This window comes from Doryrhamphus excisus, linkage group LG1 (assembly GCF_037039965.1).
Source record: "Doryrhamphus excisus strain RoL-2023G ecotype Guam linkage group LG1, RoL_Dexc_Guam_v1.1, whole genome shotgun sequence".
Taxonomy (NCBI): Eukaryota; Metazoa; Chordata; class Actinopteri; order Syngnathiformes; family Syngnathidae; genus Doryrhamphus; species Doryrhamphus excisus.
Window position 1 is genome coordinate 12448425 of NC_136357.1, and position 26382 is coordinate 12474806.

Genomic DNA, 26382 nt, shown 5'->3' on the forward strand with positions numbered 1-26382 from the left:
TCATACCTATGGACAATTTGGAGTCACCAATTAACCTAGCCTGTTTTTGGAATGTGGGAGGAAACCGGAGTACCTGGAGAAAACCCACACACGCTCAGGGAGAACATGCAAACTCCACACAGAGATGCCCAAGCAGATATTTGAGAGATCCACTCTGCCGATCTCTTGGACAACCCCATTCCGGACCTCTAGCCATATTCCTCCACTGATACTTTATCAAAGTCCAATCAGCTCCTGGTAAGCTTGGGTACATCATCCTCCATTTTGGCATTCATGACAAGTGAGTACAGAAACAACAAACACTGACACATACTTGTTTCATTATTAACTTTAATGTGTGATGTCATGTTTGTAATAATAAATAATTATGTATTATTATTATTATTATTGCTGTCACTAATCTCTATTTAAATGATAATAACAAGAGGCTAGGTTACGTATAGTGCTTGCAGGACAGTGCAGGAGAAAGACTGCTTTTTCTAACAGTTAAATAAAACGCAACATCAACTTAATACTTTGTCGTTTTTAAGAGCTTGTGGGCTCTATCCAACACCACAGGAGACAAACACAAACAATGACAACCTTTTCAACCCAAAAAATATGCCACAATAGAGACATTACATGAGAAATATTTACAAGGACTAGCAGAGATGACACAGTTTTCAACGTCAGATCAACACAAAACAACATAGCAGATATCAGCAGAACAAGAGCATCAGAAGGTACCACAGTACAGGGGACGTCATTGTCCATCCAGTGAAATAATATAAGCAAGTAAGGCCCAAGTACTTGATATGTGGGAGCACAGCACATTGAAGGAGACAAAAAAACAGATTTGGCCATGCAAGTGTTTCATTTTAAAGTTAAAGAGAGTGCAAGAAATACAACGGGAGGCGCGTTAATAATGTTAAAGGTAGGTACTGTACTAAATACTGCTTTTGTACACTTGATAATTCACTTTTACGACTGAGAAACATACATGTAACTTTCTAACCCTGGTTCTTGTGCCTTTGAGTCCTTGAGGAGATACAGTAAGGCTCCCTTTCCACTGCTGGTACCACTAGGCCTGACATGGTTCTAGTCTAGCTATTCACACTTATTACTTTACAGTCTCCACTTTGCTGCAGAAACCAATTTTCTTGCTGCCCTCAGTGTTCTCCTGTCCCTCATTCTCTTCATTGTTGTCTCGTTCTGCCTGATACGTTCAAAGCAGGGTGGAATTTGATGTTTCCTACATTATTAGTTTAATCAGCATGCAGTGGAAAAGCAGTTCTACTTTGTTCTTATTGGCTGGGTGCCTTTGAGTCCTAAAGTAATGCTGCTTTTCCACTGCATGGTACCTTCTCAGTAGCACATGAGAAATTTAATTTTAAGCATATAGAGATAGAAATAACCAAAAATACATACATAAATGTGTAAGATCAAGTACGTTGTGGTACTGTATGGGTGGCGAAGCAGACTTTTCACCCTATTTTAAGGATATACAGCTACAAATTAAAAATTTGGGAGTGGCATGTTTTCTTGCTGCCTTCAGTCTCCTCTTGGCTGTGTTCCAGTGTTAGTATTTTTTATTCATGCAACTTGGATTTCGCGGATTCCTCAAGTACTAATTTGATGAGGAAAACCTACCTAAGTACTATGCAGTACTTTGGAGGGCCTACCAGGCTTGACACAGATCTTATTTAGCTATTTGGCCACTAGCAAAAGTAGGTACTTTTAGGTAGTATTTTTATACCACCTTGTACCACATGGGTGATGTAAACCATTGTTATTGTAACATTTGAAGATACAGGGCAAGGAAATTAAAAATGAACCCAAAATATGTCAGTGTACCCTCTGGATGAGTATTTATACTCCACAGTCTCCATTTACCTGCAGCTGCCCGCTTTCTTGCTGCACTCTTCTCCGATAAAATTTGTACTTATTTGTTTTATTTCACATGATACAGAATTTCTCCTCCATTGTTGAAATGTGCATTTTCCTGTAGTACTATTTTAGTGGAGGGGAACTTGGAACTGTGCAGTGGAAAAGCGGCATAATCGGTTATTTATGTCCCTAAGCAGTAAAAGGCTAGGGTAATAGAGATGTACTTGATGTACTTTTTCCGAGTGTACATGAATTGAGAAAACAAATTCTGTCAATGTGAGTTGTGACAGTCAGATATATATATTTTTTTATCACAGTGTAATCACACAAAGGAGGACCCGACTACTTCCTGAAGCAAATACAGTGTGTAAAGACATTTACATCAGTGAACAAGGCAAAAGGTTGGGAGCTCCAGTCCATTCTGGACTTCACTCCGGGCCGCTGGCACTATTTTACAGCAAATAAAGAGTTCCACGGATGTCTGTTTGGGGGTCAGAGGGCGACCCCTTTGACCAGAGAAGTTTCCAGAGTGATGGTGAACTCGTTGAGTGTTTGTAGGATACGGGAGAGCGAGTGCACGGAGGAGTGGTCCCGCATCAAAGCGCTGTCTTCATAGGTCCGTGCCGTTAGGGGGCACTCGGCCAACAGAGGGAGCCACTGGGAGAGAAGTCGATCCCTAAGAAAAAGACATCAACAAGCCGTCAGACAATATCCTTCCACTGCCATATGGTATTTAATGACATTCATTATTCAGGGACTCGGGAAGGAAACGGGATCCATCCATCCATTCATTTTCTATACTGCTTATTGTCACGAGGGTCCCAGGAGTATGCTGGAGCCTATCCCAGCTGACTTCGGGTGAGAGGAAGGGTACACCCTGGACTGGTGGCCAGCCAATCACAGGGCACATATAGACAAACAACCATTCACACTCACATTCATACTTATGGACAATTGCATGTTTTTGGAATGTGGGAGGAAACCGTAGTACCCGGAGAAAACTCACACACACACACACGGGGAGAACATGCAAACTCCACACAGAGATCTTCCAGACCAACATTTTTTTAAGAATAGCATTTAAATCCACTAAACTATCTCTTATATACAGCAAAGCACTAAGAATTGTAACAGTTGCTCCACTCACCTGACTCCCAAGCAGACCAACAACTGGAACTTCCCCTCTTTCCCGATATTCCGGGGAGAAGCGTTGATGCAGTTAACATAATGACACAGCAAGTCACAGGGCGGTTCCTTCCTCAGCATCGAGCCCTGCACGTCACCATTCTGATCAGCCATTTCCAAGGAAACCACTGCCTTCTCTATAAAGGGGAAAAAGTCAAAATCAATGTTTTATCGATTATTTGAGTTGGCCGGCATGTAGTTTAGATTAATGGCCATTGGGTGGAGACACAACTCACCCACAAAGTCCCAAACAAAGACGTTTCTCTGGAAAAGACGGCTGGACTTGAAGCCATGGAGGAGAAACTTCTCCAAGGAAGCAACCAGACCTCCCTCACCACATAATAAAACTGTCACATTTCCTCTCTGGGAAGACAAAACAGGCAAAAAATGAAAAAGGCTGTGTATATAAAAGAAGTTGGAGAACTAAATACAGATACTATTCAAGTCCTGTCTGAATTGGTGGCAGAATGGTTGTGTATCCCAATGGGCATAATTAACTTTTTTATGACTCCAGATCTTGTACGTCCTATACAAGTTCAACAAAACAATAACATTATAAAAATAAGTTAAACTTAACGAAATTGCCAACCGTCCATCTTTTAAATATCCTTAGACATGACGACTTTGGGCTGCACGGTGGTCGAGTCGTTAGTGCGCAGACCTCACAGCCAGGAGACCCGGGTTCAATCCCACCCTCAGCTATCTCTGTATGGAGTTTGCATGTTCTTCCCGTGCATGCGTGGGTTTTCTCTGGGGACTCCGGTTTCCTCCCACATTCCAAAAAGATTCTTGGCCATTCCAAATTGTCCATAGGTATGAATGTGAGTGTGAATGGTTGTTTGTCTATATGTGCCCTGTGATTGGCTGGCGACCAGTCCAGGGTGTACCCCGCCTCTCGCCCGAAGACAGCTGGGATAGGCTCCAGGATGTGAGGATAAGCGGTAGAAAATGAATGAATGAATGATGACTTTGGCGCAAATCTGGATAAGTGTATATGGTTAAGGGATGAGTGTAATAGTTGCTGTTGAAGACCACAAGCCCGGAAAATACAAGAGACATGGCAGTCAACTGAGCAGAGGCATTTATGTAATCACATTTTGATTTAGCCTCAACTAGTTTGCAGTGGAAAATGTACATATACACACCTCTTGTTCAGGTTTGTGGAAATGCTTGACCAGGTTGTTTGCCGCCTCCCTCATGTCCTCATGAACTTCAACAGACAGCACTCCTGTTGAAAGACAAACAGAAGGTCCAGTTCAACGCAAACAGAAACATGACAAAGAGAAGTAGAGCAAATGGTAAGGGACATGTACATGCACAGTGTCATGCAGTCTGCTAGTGCCATAAAGCCTTCCAACAAGTGGGTCAACCTTTGTGTGTGGGGGGGAAAGAAAAGAAAGTATTGTCAGTACGCACTTGCTCGGTTGCCAAGAGATCCCAGCACTGCACGTACGCTCTGGGAAGGCGAGGACAACTCCGGTGGAGGAGGCGTCCCTGTCCACCTTCCGGAATCCTCCTCTCCGCCAGGTGACAACAGTTGACCGATAAGGACTCGCTCCAGGCTGCCGTCACCTACGCCTTTACCTAGCCAGCGACCGCATGGGAACCTGACAGAAATATAAGATTAGAACATACTGGAAGAGGAAATGGTGCAAACCATTCCCCAGACAGCTCATTAGGTACACCTGCACAGTCAAATATCCCCCAAAACACTCAATATGTAATATAAACAATGTTTTTTATTATGAAGGACAATCAGGGTTGAAAAGTAAAAACTAATCCGATTAAGAAAAATACGGAATGCGCAATAATACATTTGTAGTGTTATGTGAACAACAAAATATTTTATTTTGAAAAATGTTTATGTATTTGTCCTCAGAATATCATAATATGTTTCTTTCCTTTTTAGATTTTTTTCTGAGTATGTTCTTGAATACACCCTCGGCCATCTCTGTGTGGAGTTTGCATGTTCTCCCCGTGCACGCGTGGGTTTTCTCCAGGTACTCCGGTTTCCTCCCACATTCCAAAAACATGCTAGGTTAATTGGTGACTCCAAATTGTCCATAGGTATGAATGTGAGTGTGAATGGTTGTTTGTCTATATGTGCCCTGTGATTGGCTGGCGACCAGTCCGGGGTGTACCCCGCCTCTCGCCCGAAGACAGCTGGGATAGGCTCCAGCACCCCCGCGACCCTCGTGAGGAAAAAGCGGTAGAAAATGAATGAATGAATGAATGTTCTTGAATAATGCAGTGGATCCAATGACAACCACATAAAAAAACACAATAACAATGGTTAAGTTGGTGCCTATTCAATCCAAATTGTTTGTTTTGTACAGCCCTTGTATCAAATCTTAACTCCCAGACATTTTTAAAAAGACAATCCCTTCAGTACTGTACATTTTAGATGATTTCGACTGATTTTTCAAGGCACACTGATTAAAAACAATAAAAACTACAAATAAACAATACAAAAATAATTTTGTTCTACATAAAAATAACAATTTATTTACAATATATCAACATGAACTATTCACAGTTTTCGCAACTGTCTGTGTGGATGTGTGCCCAATAGACTTCATGCTCTCTCACTTCCTCCTTGCTTTGGAGTGTGTTTTTACATACTAATGATCCATGCTGGTTTTATCCCAGTAACAACTCAGCTTATTTGGTACCAAAATATGATGATGATGTAAGTTATTTATACTTCCTCATCTATTTTAAACTCAAGGATACAAGTGTGTGTTCATCTTACTTGTAAGTGTGACCCGTGATCTCATTGTAGACCATCACACAGTCGATGAGACACTTGGCCAGCAGGCCCGAGTTCTCCTGTCCAAGCTGCAAAGTGCTCAGCCGGCCCAGGTTCTTACACTGGTCACAAAAATTAAGACACTGTGTCTCTACAAAAATTCAGTGTTGCTTTTGTGGTTCTTTTGTAATAATAGTGGCTACAAACCTGAAAAAATATCTCCTGCGTATTCTTGGGGATCTGTCTAACTCCTGAATCTCCCATCTCTCCAGACACACACACCCACGGGTTGACAGTTGCCATGGCAATGCTGAGCTTCTTCATAGGGATGATTGCCACCCGATATGGAATATCTAGAGAAAGAAATGGGTTATGTTATGTGTATGAAATGTTTTTCAATATACAGTAAATGAAGTTAAAAGAAGAGATGAACTCACTGATGGAGCTGAAGGCCCGCGTGAAGCAGAGGTAGTCCACAGTGTTGAGAGACAGGAGATGGAACAGAAACTGCTCTCGTTCTTCCTCACAGAGAAGGAATGCGTGAGGTTTGTACAACTGCCTGTGTACCCAAACACAGCAAACACTCAATGATGATATCAATTCTATCAACATGAATTATACATAGAATACATAGAATTATTATTTACCTGAGCAACTCCTGGTTAGTGAGCAGCTCTTTAAGGTGCTGTGAAAGCATCTTCTTCTCCAGTGTCAAACTGAGCCATGCTCTGGCCTGACCCACCTCAGAAAGACCCTCACTCATAGTCTGGATAAACCTAAAAGAAAAATAACTGATTATCGTAATTGATGCTAGTTTTTTAGTGGTATGTGGCTAATTTATAGTCTCATCACACGACATCATATATGTCTCAGAACAGTCATTTTGTGCTTCATAAAACATTAAAAACATGTATATGATACAGTGGATCTTGACAACATAGAGCAGTGTCAAAAAATCCACTATCATCAATGGGTTTTGAAAAGTTGGACGTGATGACGAGGTCAAACAAGCCCAAGGGCTAATCTGCCTTAAAACCAAAGTGACAGTTCGACAACGAAAAAAAGAGATATACTGTGAGACTGTGTCAATTCCAAAACTGAAGAAAATTATGATTATATTGGCCAACCGATATCATTGGCATAAAAATTAGAGATCAGATCATATCAGTATTGTTTTTTTTCTGCCAATAATGATATCATATCAGATATTGCGAGCTTGGCCTGGATACGATGCAGAATTATTTCCAAGTTTTGCTTTCAGATTGCAAAAATGCCATTTATGATGATCAATGATCATTTATTTATTTAACTTTAATCATGATTTGGAGTGAAAAGTGGAAGGTGAATGTCACTTTCTTTGACCACATGGTCATGTATTAACAAGTATATTGCACAACGCAGCGGCAACAGAACCAATGTGGTAACATCAGTAAGGATCAAACTGCTTGGCCAGCATCAGTCCTGCTGATGAGTTAATTGTAAACAACAGTATGGCAATTTTAACAGGGCTGCATGGTGGTTGAGTGGTTCGTACGCAGACCTCACAGCTAGGAGACCAGGGTTCAATTCCACCCTCGGCCATATCTGTGTGGAGTTTTTCATGTGTAGTTTTCTCCCACATTCCAAAAACATGCTAGGTTAATTGGCGACTCAAAATTGTCAATAGGTATGAATGTGAGTGTGAATGGTTGTTTGTCTATATGTGCCCTGTGATTGGCTGGTGACCAGTCCAGGGTGTACCCTGCCTCTCGCCTGAAGACAGCTGGGATAGGCTCCAGCACCCCCGCGACCCTCGTGAGGAAAAGCGGTACAAAAGGAATGAATGAATGACTTTCACAACAACAGCTGTGGTTTTAAAGCACAGATAATACCTCAAAAGGAGCACACAAAATGTTGTACCTCATATCTTGTACCAAAGATCCTCTCAGGAGTAGAGTGGAAACATCAAATGCTCTCTGCTCGGGCCCTGAAGATATGAAACAAAAATAAGACATTGCCACATACTGTACATATAGACATTACATCCTAAATGCTGTGACCAACTGGTTAATACAGAGCACATCATAGTAATCGCGGGATAGCTTGAAAATGTGAACAGTATCAGAGATGACATCACATCTCGTGGGTGTCTGGCAATCTGAACAATACAATAGGTATGAATGCTACGACAATACAACTCATTGGTATGCTGCTCAGACCTGGAGATTCAGATGGCACCTCTGCTTTCTGTAGGGCCGCTTGGTAATGAAGCAGGTGGGACCAAAGGGCTGACTTCCCCTGTTCACAACAAATAAACACACTACTGAGCATTGGGTGTGTCTGCAGTGTGCTTCGTGACTGTCCTGACAACACTTGAGATTCATGTGAGCATGTTGCGTGACTTGATGACGACTGACCTGTTTCATCTGCAGACCGTGGCCCCAGGTTCTCTCTAGTAGGTCACACAGTCCGTGGATCAGCGTGTTCTCCTGCAGGCCAGTGATGCTGGCTTCTCCCACCTCTATAGTTTCTTTCCCCATTCTCTCCATTAACATGCGTTTAGTCTACAGAAAAACAACACAGAAAAGCAATATTGGAAACAAGCATAGATCTTCACATCTTATCATAAAAGATATTATGCTGCATTCAAAACTTCTGGATATACTATAAGGTTTCCATCCATCCATCTTCTCCCACATTCCAAAACCATGCTAGGTTAATTGGCGACTCCAAATTGTCCATAGGTATGAATGTGAGTGTGAATGGTTGTTTGTCTATATGTGCCCTGTGATTGGCTGGCGACCAGTCCAGTGTGTACCCTGCCTCTCGCCCAAAGACAGCTGGGATAGGTTCCAGCACCCCGCAACCCTTGTGAGGGGATAAGCGGTAGAAAACATTCATACCTATGGACAATTTGGAGTGGCCAATTAACCTAACATGTTTTTGGAAACTCCACACAGAGATGGTCGAGTGTGGAATTGAACTCGGGTCTCCTAGTTGTCAGGCCTGCGCGCTATCCCGTTGGACACCGTGCAACCCACAAAAAACAATAAGTAATAAATAAAGCATTATTAAACATTAATAAGGCAGCAGAAGATACAGAGATGCATTAACTAGCTTGCACTCGGGTAGCGCCATCTTGAAACATGAGACCTCTGCATCAAATCCGGTCTATATCGATAAGAATGACATCCTTCTTTTTTATATTGCGCTTACCAGAAATATTTTTTCAAATATCAATTTATGCCCCAGCTCTAATAAGTATAATAAAAATAAATAAAAGTCATATCGAGGCCTTCCCATAAAAAAGTCCAGGTTGTTATTGCTGTCAAAAACTGTGGACAGGAAGTTGATCACAAACAAATAACATCAAGGTAGGGGGAAGGTAACTTTCGTGCTCTCACCTTCAGCCGACACTCGCTCAACAGCCCTTGAACAAACTCCCTGTGAGTCTGAGCGACCACTTGAGGTGACAGGTTCATAAATTTGAGCTGATTGAGGTGCTTCCTTGCCAACGAGTGCTTCTGTGAGTAAACAACAATATGATATCAGACTAGTGGGTTTACACGTGTGTGTGTGTTTTTGAACACAACATAACACCTGTCTTTGCTCGCTGTCTTCTGTGGCTGCTGGTGTCCTCCAGGTATCGGTTCTGCGTGATGCTGTGACTCGACTGGATCGCCTGTTCAGATAAAAATGGCACTTACAATTCCATCCAACAGAAGAGGTGTATCAGAAATTATACCTTCATAATGATGAGAATGCTAAGTTTTTATTTATTTACACTCTACTATTGGTATTGGCAGGGTGGCGTTACATGATGGTCCTACCTAATAGACCAGATTTTATATGCCACCCTTTCCAATTGTGATTTACACAAACGTAAATTACATAGTTGTCTTTAATTTGAAAAGTCACATGTTACCCAAGCAACATGGCTTGGCTTTAAGTTGGATCCCGGCTCCAATACCCTTGAATAGAAAGACACTGAACTCGAAGTTGCCCTTAATGTATGTGAATGTTGTTTATGTTCTTTCCACCGTCATCATTAATCAGTGTGAATGAATGGTGTAATGTTGGGAAAAACAGCCGTGAGTACAGCCCATTTACATCAACAAAAAGAACATCACGCTGATTTGTACTCCCTATTTGGACAACTGCCTCCCTTGTCGACTCAAGTATGTCGTAAATTTTTTTCTCTCTCCACATTTGCCCCTTAGTGCCTCTTGGAGCATCCTCGCCTAAGGTATCAGGACAGTTCCTATATAAATCACTACACAGCAAATCGAACATAAATAATCTCACTTGTAGGTGCTTTGTGCCTGAATGAGCACGTCGGCCTGCAGCTTTGGAAAGTAGCCCGGTTGGTGGCGACCCTGGCCGATCTTCATGTCCAAGAGGTGGGGGTGTATGGCCGTGTGGTCGGCCTTCAGCAGACGGCGCTCAATGGCCTGAGCTGCACATGCACACCCAAACACATTTACCATTATGAGCGTGTCAGGAAGAATGGATCATGCATGTTGCATTTAACAGGTGTAAAATACAGTACATACTGTGTACCAGGGGTCTCAAACACGCAGCCCGCGGGCCAAATGTGGCCCGCAGGACACGAGTTTGAGGCCCCCGCCTTGATATGAAAGTTTAATGTTAGTGCGGCCCGCGCAAGTTTGATATGGATGCTGTATGGTATCATGTACCCAGAAAAAATTATTACGTTAGATTAATGTTCATGTTAAAGGTTAAATAACTGTTAATAGTTATCCTCCCTATCTGTGTGGAAGTGGTAAGTTATTGGCTATTTAAGTTTAAAGGAAATAACTTGAAGGCTACCGTTTAGGTCGCTAGCTCTCTAGTTTGCGAGTTAGCATGTGTCTCAAGACCCTGCAGTTGCGCAATATGTTGTAAATAAAAAGAGTATAAATGTGACTATAGTCGTGTTTTGTCATGTCTACAGGGCTCTAATAATGCTTTGTTAATTTTAATCTGAAAAAAATAATTTGTCTACCTACCAACTATATGTGGTTTCTTAAGTTTTTATTTGCCGTTTTATTATTATTATTATATTTATTTATTACTGATTGATTTTCTTTATTCTTGATTTGTTTATTTATTTTTCATCTTATTTTGTGCAGAAAAATAAAAATTAAGATATTTGAGAACAGTGGAATGTTTTATCAGAGCTTTTATTGTAGAAAATCGGAACCAAAGCACTGAAAAAGTTTGTATATTTTTCTGTTTATAATAAATGCGTTTTTTTTTTAAAACCTGATGCGGCCCAGCCTTGCCCAGACCCTAGCTCCAGTGGCCCCCAGGTAAATTGAGTTTGAGACCCCTGCTGTATACAGTGGTGTGAAAAACACATGTTTCAGATCATCAAACAAATGTCAATAGTAGTCATTGACAACACAAATTGTGATATTACTCAATGTAACTTATTAAGCATGCCCAAAACGATTAAAACCAAGTTGGAGGAACTTTTGAACATATCAGTAATTTCAGCTTAAAACCTTCAAATGTCCACTACAGTACTGAAGCATTACTACAAAAAAGGAGGAAATAAATAGAGCCCAGACTTATATGCAATTTAAAATGTGAGGAAGGGGACTGATCTCATGTGATGGCTTCCTAATCGAACATATTTGGAGCATTTCTGCAAAAAACAATGGCTGTATGTTGTCAAACAAAAACATGCTTCAACAAAGTCATGATTTTAGAGTGTGCATAACAAATCCTTCCGTTTTACATGAGTCGTAATTTCCCAGCGCAGTTGGATGTAATGACGTTGATACTTAAGAGGCTAAATGAGACACATTTGTGATCCAGAACGGCGAGACGCCAAAGCTGCACTCTCTCTCCCTCCAGTGAAAAAACACAAAAACCCCACTCATCCCCCCTCCACATTCTTTAGGACAACCCTGTCTAATACCCCTTATATTGCTACCCCACCCCCCTCCATCCAAAATCTCTTCCAAAACCAAATGCCTTTTATGTTAATTGACTTCTATTTCAATTTTTTTTATTCATTTTAATGTTCTAGTGGACAATCCCTCCCTTTGGGCACATGAACCCAAACAGATGGGCAGATGGTGACAAAGCCTCGGTTGGAATCATTGTTATTATTCAGCTTGATTCACAGGGAGGCTTGACTATAGTGTATGCACCACACTGTCTTTAGAATATTGGCAACAAAAAAGTCAAAGTATTAACGTAAAAGTATGTTGCATGACAGTAATTGACCGGTATACAGTAGTACAGCTTTGGAGTATACCTGACTCAAAAAGCGCAGAGCATGTCCTGAAGCGACTCTTGCGGGATTCCACCTCTTCTGTGTCATACATCCGCTCCCTCTCCAGGCGGCTGTCAAAGAGATGCTGCAGCGGCTCTCGGTCAGCCCAGCGAGATATCACCTTGCCGTCCACAAAGGACGAAAACATGGACGTCTCCAGAAAGCGGGACAGGAAGTGCAAGTGGGCCACAGGCTGAACTGAGAGGAAGGACCCCTATAGATACATGGAAAGAAATAGTTCAATAAGTGTTGTGTGATGTTACTTGCCCTGCAGGGGAATGTACTGCGTTATTGTGTATTCATGTACTGTCTTGCTGCCCCTAATGACCTGCAGTGATATCTGTGTATCTATAATCTGATTCAGTATGGAACATTCAGTGCGGTACAGATCTATACCGATTGCATTAAAGCTGCTTTAATACCAAAAAAGTACCAAAAAATAGTACCAAAAAATGAAACCTTGGTCTTAAAACTGAGATGTACTCTTGACACCCCTTTCTACACCCTATTAGTCCAATTAGGAGGACAAAAAGAAGAGCTGCCAAACCTTGTAAAGGTTTATTTTTGACAGTAATCCAAAGCTCTGTGGTCACCGTGTGGCAGGTTCACTCAGTTACTGAGTTTAACTTTAATCTGGACCAGGAAGAGGAACAAAGAGCATCATGTGTGTTTTATTCCTGGCTTTCTGTGACAACAAATGTAGTTTGTGGTTTTCCCCATTCCCCCGGGACCAAATCATTCCAAGTACCTTGTCAAAGCTGAAAGTCCCCTCTCGGTTGCTCAGCCAAGAATCCAAATCAAACGCCCCATGGATGACAAACTCTTCATAGCGACCAAACATGGCAGCAAAGCGTCCAGCCAACACCTCCCTCAGCTGAATGTTCATCTTTGCTGCACTCAGAGCTTCTTCTTCTTCCTCCCACACGCGACCCAGTGTTTTGCCTTCTCCCACCATCTTGTCTCTTCCACAAGCCAGAGCCTGCAGCCTCTCTAACACCTCCAGTTCATCACCGCCGAGGTTCCCATTCCGTCTGTCTTCCATTAGGTCCTCCAGGCTGCTCAGAGGTGGTGATGCTGTGGAAGATTTTCCGACAGTACCTCCCTGCGGGGCAAAGCCGAAATGCTGCAGGACCTCACTTAGGTCCTTGACAAGCTCGGTTTGATTGGGAAAGGCAGGGATGCCCTCTGGAGGGTCCACAGAGTGGTTGTCGATGTCCACAAAGCAAAGGTTGGCCTGTGCAGGAATAACAAACAAGCAATGATTGACACTTTTCATCAGAATAATCACAATGTATAATTGGTAGAGCCCGACCGATATATCGGGAGGCCGATTATCACATCACAAATTAGTCAATATCAGTGGAGTCTGTTGCTCCCTGGATCTCTTCCTGAGCTGCTCCTCTGGGCATCTGGCCCCTCCCTCTCACAGACACAAGCAGCTCTCGCTCTCTCCACAATAGTTGACACACTGAGGAGCAGCGAAACAAACTTCATTTTTTACACCATGATAAGATGTGACATTGTTAAACAATATAACGTGACACTTAAGAGAGAGTATTACGGCATTTTAACGCTGCGTAAGTTGCATGTCTTTGAAGTAAACAAAGATAAATGCAACTATTAATTCACATGCACACCATTATCTAAGACTTATTACCATGTTTTAACGTTGTGCAAGTTGCATTTCTTTGAAATAATCATGTATTAAGTCTAGTAATGTAACGCATGTTTTGATTATTTCTTCTTTAGTTTGTAGTCAACATTTCCCCCGTTTGCTGCAGCATTTGTTTTTGAGCTGTTTGTAAATACTCAGTGGCTGCAGATGGAAGTTTTCAGTAGTAGATATGACTCATTGATATTCGTAAATATTCATGAATAAGTCTTTTAAAACCTAATGTTAGCCTCTGAATGATCACTTTCAACCCAATGCAGACATTGTGTTTATAGTTTGCATTCTCTTATTCATTAGTGTGGAACGTATCAGTGTGTTTCACACAGTCCTTACATTGACATTGTTTTATTTCATATATCGGCGATCAGTTTTTCTCTGTCCCGAATATTGGTATCTCCCCAGAAATCCCATATCGGTCAGGCTTTAATAATTGGAATGAGAATCATAATAATAATTGGTTGCAAACTAGTCATTCTTTCATATCAGAATAGACTGCAAAAGGAGCAGAAACATCCAATTAAGATGCCAGATAACGATTCCATTCGCTTAACAGATTCTTGTTATTTTGCCATGATAAGCCCTGAGAGGATATGAATGTGTGGAGGATGATCTGAGTGATTACAGCAAGAGGAGAAATTGGTAGAACAATTGGTAACAGCACAAAAATACACAGCAATATTACACAACATGCACAATCTAATGGACTCATATAAAACAAAGTGTTAAATTGAGCGTTATTATCATTCTAAAGAATTTCACATGCGTCTACCTAATGACCTGGCCACTGACTTTAAATAGCAGCGAAGCACAGCTCAGTCAGCAGTCACGCGACCTTCAGCAGCGACTTCAGTGAGTTTATATCCTCAAGGGAAGTTGGAAGGCACAGATTAGCTTCTTACTCAGCTTCATCCTCTTACTCTCTCACAGCCTGGTCAATGTTTGTAAACATATAGAGTATCTCACAAAAGTATTTCATTACATGTTGTCAAGAACAATACTATAGAACGTAAAGTTGGAGATGCTATGCTCTGCTATGGCAGTATAAATGTATGCACTGAAAATGACTCAATACACATTTATTCATTATTGTCTAAATGGCTGGCCACTCTAGACTCTAGACTAGCCATGTTGTTTGGTCTAGAGACAGTACCACTGAGGAAAAGCAAAACTGGAGGTAGCAGAGATGAGGATGCTGAGGTTCTCACTGTGACCAGGATGGATAGGATCAGGAACGAGTACATCAGAGGGACATTACATGTTAGAGGCCTTGGAGATAAAGTCAGAGAGGCCAGACTGAGATGGTTGGGACATGTCCAGAGGAGAGATAGTGAATATATTGGTAGAAGGATGCTGCATTTAGAGCTGCCATAGAGGAAGACCAAAGAGGAGGTTTATGGATGTAGTGAAGGAGTACATGAGGGTAGTTGGTGTGAGAGAGACGATTGATTGATTGATTGACTGATTGACCCCTGAAGGGAAAAACCCAAAGAGAAAGAAGAAGAAGTCTAAATGGCTGGCAACACAAATGAATACACCGCCCCAATGTCCAAATACTGCCCAAAGTGTGAATATTTAGTTGTTATCTAGCACTACCTTAATCCTCTTGGGTATGGAATTGACCAGAGTTGCACAGGTTGTTACCTCCATGATGACAGACCGGTAGAGCTAGTAGATGTTAGACAGTTTACACTTCTCCACCTTCCGTTCTTCCACTTGGAGATGCCCCGCATGTACTCAATTGGGTGTGGAGGAAACATACTTGGCTACTCCATCACCTTCCTCTACAAGCTTCCTCAGCAAGATACTTGTTATCTTGGAGGTGTGTTTGGGCTCCTTATCCTGTTGGAAAACTGCTATATGGCCCAGTACATGCGGGGATTAATGTTTAACCTCAATGAACCGCAGCTCTCGAGTACTGGCAGCACTCTTACAGCCCCAGGCAGGACGTTGACAGTTATTTGGACAATAATCACTGTGTAATGACATTTTCAGTGGATAGTAAATCTATACCACCATACAAGCACACCATAAAAAAAATGAAAAATCTGAAATTGTCCCACCTTATATCATCAAACCGCACCTTAAAAAAAGACTGTGATCTTTAATTCACATGAATTATTCCGTTAGTTATGGATTTATTCAGAATCTCTGTTGATCTGTGCTCCTGCTTCCATCCCCCCCAAGCAATTCAGCAGCCTTCTTTCTAGGGCAGACCAACTTTAAAGAGTGTTAAGCGAGATATTCATGCAGCACAAAATGATCTTGGATGTATGATTGGATTAGTGAGCGGGACGGGGCAGGGAAACACATGACCGAGACTAGGACACTCCAAAGGAAAATCATACACGAAAATGAAGCCACCATTCAACAAAACCTTATTAAGGGTTTATATTTATAAAGCCTGCGTCCTACAATTCCTGATGTTAACAAGCGAGCTTCTTACCTCTTGTGGTAGGTGCAGCGAGGATCGCGGAGCGCCGTCCCGGCGCTGAATGCCCATCAGGAAGGGAACAGGAGCATCCAAGAGGTGGTGTAGACGTGCGGAGATGATGGGCAGGTAAATGTGCTGCCACTGGAATGGGAAGAGCAGCGTGGTGATGCCCTCTGCCACCATCATCAAACGCTGGTAGTCTGAAGAAGAGTGAATTTAATTATGTATTGATTAATTCTCTTGTTCGGCTTACGAAATGTTGAGATGTTTATGATAATAAGGCAACAGAAAACAACAGAAAGCCGACTTTCATGAGGGTTATCATTAAATTAAACAGCACTGGATTACACTGATAGTGCTCCCTCATATCAGCAGTTCATATTGAAGACTGAATAGGCCAGCTAAGTCTGAGAAGATTGGGTGATGCTTCCCTACCTTGGGAGTAGAGCAGTATCTGTGTCTCCAGTAGCGAGCAGGTAAGAAGCTGCACCATGTTGTCCACCCCGAGTAGAGAGAAGGCTTCACCAAGAGGATACTCCCCCAGTGGCAGCTCACCCGGGCCAGGTCGCTGACACAAGATGGGCCCCTGCACGCCATGAAACCTCAGCGAGCGTCCGGGGGGTGGCAAGGGAACCTCGTAGAGTATGTTGTGGATGTAACTTTCCAGAGGGAGTGGTGGTGGAGTTTGGGAAATGACGGCCCGGTGCAGCTGAGAGAGGAACTGACGGGAAGCTTGAAGGAAGGGGAGTGGTGTCAGCAGACAGAGGGCTTTGGACACATATAGGGTGTCATGTGATGGGTCAAAGGAGTTGACGCAGCCCAAGCAAGTGGAGGGGGCGGTGGGGGCTGTGTTGTTCCCAACCAGAGAATCCCCGTCTGACTCATCCAGGCTGCTCACAAGAGAGTCCATACTGGAGGTGGAGGGTGAGGAGGCAGATGAGGATGAAGAAGAAGAAGAAGAGGACGAGGAGGAGTGGTGTTCTACATGGTACATCTGGTGGAGAGTCTGCATGGCAGTGATGACCTGTGCACTGGTCACCTCCTCATAGAACGTGTGGACAAAGCCATAGGAGCGAGAACCGTCATCAAAGCCGATGGTGAAAGAGTGGAAGTGAGATTCCAGCCGGTCTGCCTTAGTGCGGAAGGAGAGACCCCTCGGCATGCACAGCTGAGCACAAAGAAGAAATAAAATCAGGTTAATTAGGTTAATTGGCGACTCCAAAAACATGCAAGGTTAATTAGCGACTCCAAATTGTCCACAGGTATGAATGTGAGTGTGAATGGTTGTTTGTCTATATGTGCCCTGTGATTGGCTGGCGACTCGAAGACAGCTGGGACCCTAGTGAGGATAAGCGGCATAGAAGACGGATGGATGGATCTTAGCCATGGCAGGAACACTCTGCTGGTTTAAAGGACCTACTGCAAAAACGCTTGATGAAGATCCTCTAAGACAGTTGAGCTGTGTTGTTTTTAATGCTAAGAGTCCACTGGGGTGGCGCCAGTTGGTGCCAGTTCGCGCCAAAGTTTATGTGATTGGCGCGTAGTGGCTCACTGTGGCGCCGAATAACGGCAACACGCGGAGCGAACATAATTTGGCGCCACAGCGAGCCACTATGCGCCAATCACATAATCTTTGGTGCGAATTGGTATCATTGGCGCAACTTGGCTCGTGCCATTACATTCCAGTGGATTCCAATAGGCAGATTGTTTGTGCCATTACATTCCAGTGGATTCCAATAGGCAGATTGTTTGCGACATTTGGTTCCACTTGGTGGACACTTCCACGAAGATTTTCAACATTTTGAAATTTTATTTCAAAAGCCGTTACGGGCCACCACAAGCTAATTGGGAGGCAGTTTAAGCCACTGCACGCCACTAGGCACCTTAATGGTGACACTAGGCGCCAAAGCAAATTGTATTGGCGCGAACTGGTGCAAACTGGCACCAACTGGTGCTGGCCCAGTGGACTCTTAGCATAAGGATCTCCTGCAAAAATGCCAGTCAAACATCCTCTGTGTAACAGGAGTGCTGTGCTGCTTTTAAGCAAAAATAAAATCGTCAGAGATCCTCTACATGATAGTGCTTTGCTGTTCTGAGTAGCTGCTTCAAAAACACCATTTACAAATCTTCAATATTAGCAGCGCTATGCTATTTATAAGCAACTTCAACATAAATGCTAATCAAAGATCCTGACGCTGCTGTTTTTAAGCAGCGACTGCAAAAACATGGAGTCAAAGATCCTCACCATATTGACTGCATCTTTATTGAAGGGGTTTCTGTCCGTGCTTTCAGGGTAGTGCACCAGAACGTTGGACTTGAAGGAGCGTTGAATCGGGCTCTGCTCAAAGCTCTCTCCTGAAAGCGACACAGAAAAAAGATTATGTGAAAAAAGGAATGAACTTCAACCTTCAAGGTAAGACGGAAAGAACAAGAGGGAGGATACTACAAATTGAGAACATCAATTTGATTTATGATGATACACACACCGTCTGACCTTTAAGAAACAGCTTTAACAAAAACAGGAAGGTTCATTCAGCAGACAATGCCCTTGAATGTTTCCATACAAATAGGAAATTACATAACACGGAAAACAACAAGGGATATAGCACAAAACCTTCCAGCACTGTCATAGTTGTTATTTCAGAATGGGGATGGGAACCTCTGCGTACCTCATGATATGATATGATATAATATGATATGATATGATAAGCGATGCAAGGCTCAAGATAACTATTATCTCATGAAATGGCAATACAGCGATAATTGATATATTGGTCGGGAAATCAATCTACCATCACTTTAACGCTATCTATCTTAACAGCAAGACTATTTGAGTGCATTTCTATGAGGAATAAGGCAGCATGGCTTAGGCGGTGGAGTGGTCATCTCCCAATCTGAAGGTTGTGGGTTCAATCCTCCGTCCTCCCCTGATCATGTCATGGGGCTTTGACATCATGTTAGGCAAGATGTCAAAGCCCCAGTTGCTCCTGATGCTGCATCATCAGTAGGTAAATGTGCTAAGTGCCATAGTGCTTTGAGTGCTTTGGAGGTGGAAAAGCGCTATATACATTTGGCTATACACCATTTAAGGCCTGCAGTACAAATCATCTTTCACAATATTATTATGTGCAGATATATTTTTTTATCTATTGCACAAACAAAAATAATACATAATATACTAAATAATATATAAAATTAACATATATTTTTAATTACATTTCTGTTTTATAGTATTTAAAATACAATATCAAAAAAATCTAAAATTTTATGAAAAACCTAATGTGTTAGTATACATATTTGACTAACTTTAAAAATCTCTATTAATGCATTTTATGGAAATGCAAATCTCTTCGGCACTTTTGAGCATCCTTCTGGCAAAATATAAAGCTAATAATAAATACGTTTTTGGGGAGTTTCCTACAAAATTCTCATAATTCTCTGCGACTTTAAAGGGCACCTATTATGCTTTTTCCACTTTTCTGACCTATAAATATAGTTAGAATGTTGTATTCTCATGTTAAACGATGCCAAAGTTTCAGAAAATGAGGTTTGCGCATTTGGAAATGAGCCCTGAAAGAAGTTTGGAATGGCTGAAAACGCTCGGTTTCAAAAGGCATGGTAAAACTGCCTCTTTGTGATGTCACAGAGGGGTCGACTTCCTTATATGGTTCATAGTTAGGAAGCACTTTGGGTGTGTGACCAATCACAGCGTAGTGGGCATGCCCGGAGTCGGGCCATGCGTGGAATGAATTAAAACAGACCGTTTTGGCAGGGCGCACAAATCAAAGGAAAGACGGCTGGAATAGGTGCAGATTCTGGAAGATCTAAAATTTTTCCGTGTGGGTTATTGTATGTAGCTGCTCTATAGGAGACCACAACTCAATACAAAGGGTCGTTAAATGAGCATAATAGGTCCCCTTTAAGATCCCGGCTTCTTCCTTTTGCTAGTTTTCAATTAGCTAATCTGTCATCTTCAGTTCACATTTCTTCAAATCAGAGCCTAACAAATGGCTAGTTTTCCCTGAGGGAGTTTACAAGCTACACGCTACCATGTCAAGAATCAGACTAAAAGGTCGGTGGCTGCTCAGTGAGTGAGACAAAGTGGCCCAAACCCAGGGCAGTGAGTTGCCATAGCAGCCATTTCCACTGCGGCCTCAAGGGCGGCCATCAAGCCCATCAGCTGTTACTTGCCTGAGAAATTTTTAGGAACTGACCCAATTACATCCCAGCATCCACCTGACACAAGCACGCTCAGCAAGATGGAATGCACATCGAGTACACACTGGACCAGGAGGAGGTCTGCTTGTGCATTGACATGAAAGCTTAATTAATGCCTGTTAGGGTATAGGCCTAATTAGCATTTTCCTCTTTTGAACACATTAACAGCTGAAAATGAGCCATACAGAATTACAGTCCATGTCTCTTAGTGCTGTGCCATAATTATCCTATATGTCAATATTGTGGATCTATTGGAATATTCTATAGACACACTTTCATTATACACATTGACAACAACTTATAATTGTCCCTTCAGGAAAAAACCAAAAAAAATATCCATCCATCTTCTATACCGCTTATCCTCACTAGAGTCACGGGTATGCGGGAGCCTATCCCAGCTGACTTCGGGCCAGAGGCGGGGTATAACCTGGACTGGTCACCAGACAATCGTCCTTAAGTAATAATCATAAATCTAAATGTTTTGCTTGGGGTTTTTTTTTGGCTTTTTAACTGATTACGGGATGCCACAGTGGATCTTTTTGATCTGCATATTGATTTTTGTCTTGAGCCCTTTATATTCCGAATGCCCTTCCTGACGAATACCATTGGGGCTTACTAGTGGAGATTCAAACCCAAGGCGTCTACTAAACGTACGTAAACGTACATATGTTTTATAATAATATGTTGAATATAATGTGCGGCACAACGGTCTAGTGGTTAGTGCGCAGACCTCACAGCTAGGAGACCAGGGTTCAATTCCACCCTCGGCCATCTCCGTGTGGGGTTTGCCTATTCTCCCCGTGCATGTGTGGGTTTTCTCCGGGTACTCCGGTTTCCTCCCACATTCCAAAAACATGCTAGGTCCATAGGTATGAATGTGAGTGTGAATGGTTGTTTGTCTATACATATGTGCCCTCTGATTGGCTGGCGACCAGTCCAGGGTGTACCCCGCCTCTCGCCCAAAAGACAGCTGGGATAGGCTCCAGCACCCCCGCGACCCTCGTGAGGAAAAAGCGGTAGAAAATGAATGAATGTTGAATATAATATAAACTAAAAAAAATCAACATTGTTTCAAGTCATCCATCACATAGATAGAGATATAGTCCTTCCTACACCAGAGATGATTGAACAGCAAATGCCCTACACAGACTCCCATTCATCACCACTTGAGCAGATGAGGACAGACATTAGATTAAAATGACAGCCGCTTCTAACTTATTGCTAGTTATTCCACCCTGGGCTGGGATACTTCACATCGTTGCATCACAAATGTGCCTTCTCACTGAAGGTGAAAATGACTCGGCATTTGCAAAATTGCAAACTGTACTAGTTCTTAGTGTATTTATAACTTTAGCGGCACAAAGCACAAATGTCAGGGAGTCCTTGCTCTCTGCTGATGTCACCACCCCTGCGACCGTCATCTGGCGCTGAAGCCTCGGCCCAGCTGACATTCCAACAGGCAGTGTCATGTGAAATTTGATTAGTCTGCAGGACACACTGGACTGCATTGAGGAGCCAACAACAGCACATTGTTCCGGGCCTGCTTGGGAATCTACTAATGAACAAGGGCAATCGCTGTAAAAACCTCACAGTATTTAGACACTCTAATTGTTGTTTATATTTAAGTTGATTATATCCATCAGACATCGCATTCAGTGAGCATGCACACACTGACATCGCCGACTACTGGCCTGGCATGCAAATTGCAGCTGCTGCTTTTGCAGGTCTTTATGGGCTGATCCAAGAAGATCATGAGAGAGATAGGAGGACCTGATACATGGAGCAAGGTGTTTGAATACTTGCGTACAGTACATGTGAGATATCCTGCCCATACAATATCATTAACACAAATTAATTAACGCAAGTAAACGCAGAGTCTTCTACCTTCGTCGGATGTATGGTTTGAAAAAATAAATAACTGCCGGGATCTCGAATTAGTGTCAGGTCAAAAATCAAGCCCATTAGGAGCTGTGTTGTGCAATGTACTTGTTAATAAATGACCGTGTTGTCAACGAGAGCTGTGTTTGTGTTTTCACTTTCTCATGCACTCCGCATCCTTATTATATATTTTCTTTTTAATTACACTGTTATTCATTCATTTTCTACCGCCGCTTTTTCCTCACGAGGGTCGCGGGGGTGCTGGAGCCTATCCCAGCTGTCTTTGGGCGAGAGGCGGGGTACACCCTGGACTGGTCGCCAGCCAATCACAGGGCACATATAGACAAACAACCATTCACACTCACATTCATACCTATGGACAATTTGGAGTCACCAATTAACCTAGCATGTTTTTGGAATGTGAAAGGAAACCAGAGTACCAGAAGAAAACCCACGCATGCACGGGGAGAACATGCAAACTCCACACAGAGATGGCCGAGGGTGGCACTGTTATTCAGATTTTGGAAATGACAGCATTGTTACAATGGTCTCCTTCTTCCTATTAATGCCTCTAAACCTTGAGAGCATTTATAGTATGATGGTTGCGCAGTAAATGCACACTTTTTCTGTGTCTGACAGACGATCAAGTCCAGCGTGAGCACCCCACCTTACACTGTAAGTCAGCTGGGATAGGCTCGAGCTTCCCTGACGCCCTTAACAGTATAGAAAATCAATTACAATTTTCCTTTGTCATTATCAAACACTAAAGAGTTCCATTTAGTGTAAGCAAACTGGATGCAAACGCACTGTAGCCACTGCAGAGGCTTATGGAAGAGCATTCCCATCCAGGCAGGAAATCCCTTGAAAGGAGCAGATCCTGCTGCAGTGTTGCACTATGATATGGCCTGCTCTTACATAAGCAGATTGTCAGTGTTCACCAATACCGTCGGGCAGCGTTGTCATCCAAAAGCAGCATGCTAGCTATTAAATACCATGGATGTTAGTTGGAAGCCGAAATAATCTGCAGTGTTAAACACAGCAGACATTATTTCCTCCATAGGAGTATTTCTCTTTTAGAGCTCTTGAGTGTCTTTTCAAATACTATCACAAAGCTATTGTTTTACAATTCAAACATGGAAGTGACGTGCAATGTTCCAGATGTCAATTTTTTCTAGGACAATGTCTCCACTTTGGTAAAGAAATAAAAAAATGTAATGACGGCAACAAAAACAACCAGTGTTTGACATCTCCGGTTCTTTTCTTCGCTTATAAATAAGAGCAACCCTCAACGGGAGAGTGGCATGGCATCACTGCTTGGACTGTTATTGCCATGGCAACCCCACCACCTGAATCACACACCTTGCTCTTTCTTGGGGGGACAAATTGGGGAGGAATTGTTTAAAGATAAAAGGGACAGAGGCCATTTGGAAAGAGGGAGTTGATGGGGGGAATGAGGCAATTATTGGGGAGATAATGGCTGCTTTTTATGACAGTGAATCATTGTCATCTGGCATTAATACATCCCCTGTTATAAAAGACAACATGACAACATTTATTCAGCATTTGGATGTGAATATATTCATAAATTAAATTTTCTTTGAAAAACAATGAAGAAATAAAACTATGGCTGCATTTTGACGAATATGAATGTTTTCTTATGATTTTCTTATTATGCTGGAATATATGAAAAACAAAAGGCCTACTAGACGATTGGACATGCCTGGTGATTTTAAAACATATCAAAATGTTGGATGGATGCTAAAAAGGGTGATGATACGCAGTGTATACGTCATATGTCACACGTAAACAACGCCATTTAGACAGACATTTTAACCACAATGTCACCAAGATCACAGTCAAAAATGGTTGTTAAAATGTCGGGCAAATATATAACAGTACCTGCTCCATCGTCCGGCTCCAGGCCAGTCTCCGGGTCGAGTCCACACACGACAAAATAGTGGGCGAAGCGGCAAGAAGCCGAGCCGGTGGCCGACGCAGTGTGGCTCATGGTCGGATCACAACGGAGAGAAAAGCTGCGTGGGAAATAAATCTACACGTCGTGGTGGTGGTGGTTGACCATTGCGGGTCGACAGCCTTTAGAAGAACCCCTGCTTTCTCCCAGTCCTCGGCTTGGGTGTTGTTCACTTGAGGTCCGGCTGCTAGTAAGGCAGCACAGGATGGTACCGCGAGGAGACTGTCGTTTGGTGAGTAGGGGTGGGCGGATCGATCCAAATATCGGTCTTATCGATACCAATAGTAGTATTTGAATCGGCATACGTGGTAAGATTTTATTTGGAGACAAAACAAATAATTATATAAGATTTAATAATATAATAAGATTTTGATACTGATATATTGTATGTAATAAAACAAAATTAAGATAATAATGTGTTGGTATTTTATATGGTTTTAAATATTGCCAAATTGTTCCCAAATAGGTTTGTTTTTTGGTCTTTATCTTTGTTCTGGGAACAAGGCGTTTTATTCTGATTACAAATGATCACCAAATTATTCCAGTATCTTGAAAAATGTTATATCGGACCGATACCAAATTGTTCAGTATCACCCACCCCTGGTTTGGGCAAAATGGGGTCGGATCGTTTCATATATCGACTAAATCGATACCATGAACTCGTCATTTTTATCTTCTATGTTTATTTGTAGTATTTAATAAAGTATTTACCGTATCTTTGTGGGGAGGGGGTTGCGTCGTTTGCATTTTTAATGTTATATTAGTATATGTCAAAGATCAGATTTTTTGTATAGTGTATCAATCAGTATGGCCTTCAGTATCGGATCGCTACCAACATTTGCAGTATAGTACTGTCTGTAGTGGGGTTGGGTTTGGGGATACCATGAGCTCGTTATTTTTCTTCTATGTTTATTTGTAGTTTTTAATACAGTATTTACCGTATCTGTGTGTGGGGTTTTGTGTTGTTTGCATTTTTATTGTTATATTAATACATGTCAAAGATTTTTTTGTATAGTGTATCAATCAGTATTGCCTTCAGTATCGAATCGATACCAAAATTTGCAGTATAGTACTGCCTGTAGTGGGGTTTGGTAAGGAGGCAGCATGTCGCCCCCTTGCAGGAGTGGGAGGCTAAAGACAAAAGACATGAGTCTTATAAATAATAATTAAAAAAAGATTCCCATATAAGACAAATAAAGTACTGTACAACATATATATACAGCTGGTCCGATTTTATTAACAACTCTTGTATTGGAGCTCATTAAATTCCTAGTTTTCCCAAATGTACTGGTAAATATGCATGAACCATTATGGTGCAATATCATGGCAATCCTTGCAAAATGCATCCATAAATTAATACTTATGAACAATAGAGATTGTTTGGTGTGATTGGTTTCGAACATATAGTGAATGAACAAAGATAAGTGACCTGTAATGCATTTATTGGACTATTTTACAGAAAAAAAAATCCTAATTTAAACATAAAACTTGTCAATGTTGTGCATTCATTGAATTAAATATGCAAAACATACTGGCCCTATATATAAATATTTAAGCAAAAAATAAAAATAAAACAAAGCTTCTGCATACATAAATAAATAAGATGAAATAATTGTGAGAATCAACCTCCAGATACTCTGGTAAACATTATTGCCTGAGATATTTTAAATAATAAAGGTGCACGTCTTATTACTCTATCCCAGGCCAGCAGATGGGTCCACCGCTCTCAAGTGTGTGGATCTGTCGCGTTACAATCTGGCGCGTTAAAGTAAGTACATAATGAGACTTGTAGTTAACATTCAGTCATTATTGTAATCCACCAAATGTTCCTGGAATCCTGTCTAAAACATATTGGTTCAAAACGTAGGACCATGTTTACCACTGCACGTGATTCACGCTGTATGCCTCTCACAGTCCCAACATGTTCTTTGTGTCCTCCCAGGAGAATCTGTTGGTCTTGATTGACGAGCATCACCTTTAAATGACCTTCCAAGTGGTGCTGGTGTGCTTACACAAATCCCAAACTATCTCAGCTGTCTTTTCTTGGTGCCAGACAGGCAGGTAGTAGGAATAATGGAACTACGCATGGAACTACTACAACGCATCACTTTCTTGGTGGACTTGAGGCTTGTTGCATAAAAAGTAT

At 42.0% G+C, this 26382-nt stretch overlaps 1 protein-coding gene across 1 annotated transcript; it reads right to left on the reverse strand.

Annotated features, from left to right (window-relative positions):
* Positions 1-321: 321 nt before the first annotated feature.
* Positions 322-24486, reverse strand: LOC131131411 (DENN domain-containing protein 5B-like). The gene is made up of 21 exons (XM_058076105.2): positions 24164-24486; positions 18414-18523; positions 16604-17336; positions 16181-16368; positions 12814-13299; positions 12048-12279; positions 10085-10235; positions 9380-9461; positions 9184-9303; positions 8197-8343; positions 7999-8077; positions 7700-7766; positions 6448-6576; positions 6238-6359; positions 6008-6153; positions 5804-5922; positions 4468-4658; positions 4197-4279; positions 3288-3414; positions 3014-3188; positions 322-2542 (listed from the first exon to the last, which is right to left on the reverse strand). Exons 1-21 carry the CDS (start codon positions 24270-24272, stop codon positions 2359-2361), a joined length of 3780 nt encoding a protein of 1259 aa, XP_057932088.2. The 5' UTR covers positions 24273-24486; the 3' UTR covers positions 322-2358.
* Positions 24487-26382: the final 1896 nt, after the last annotated feature.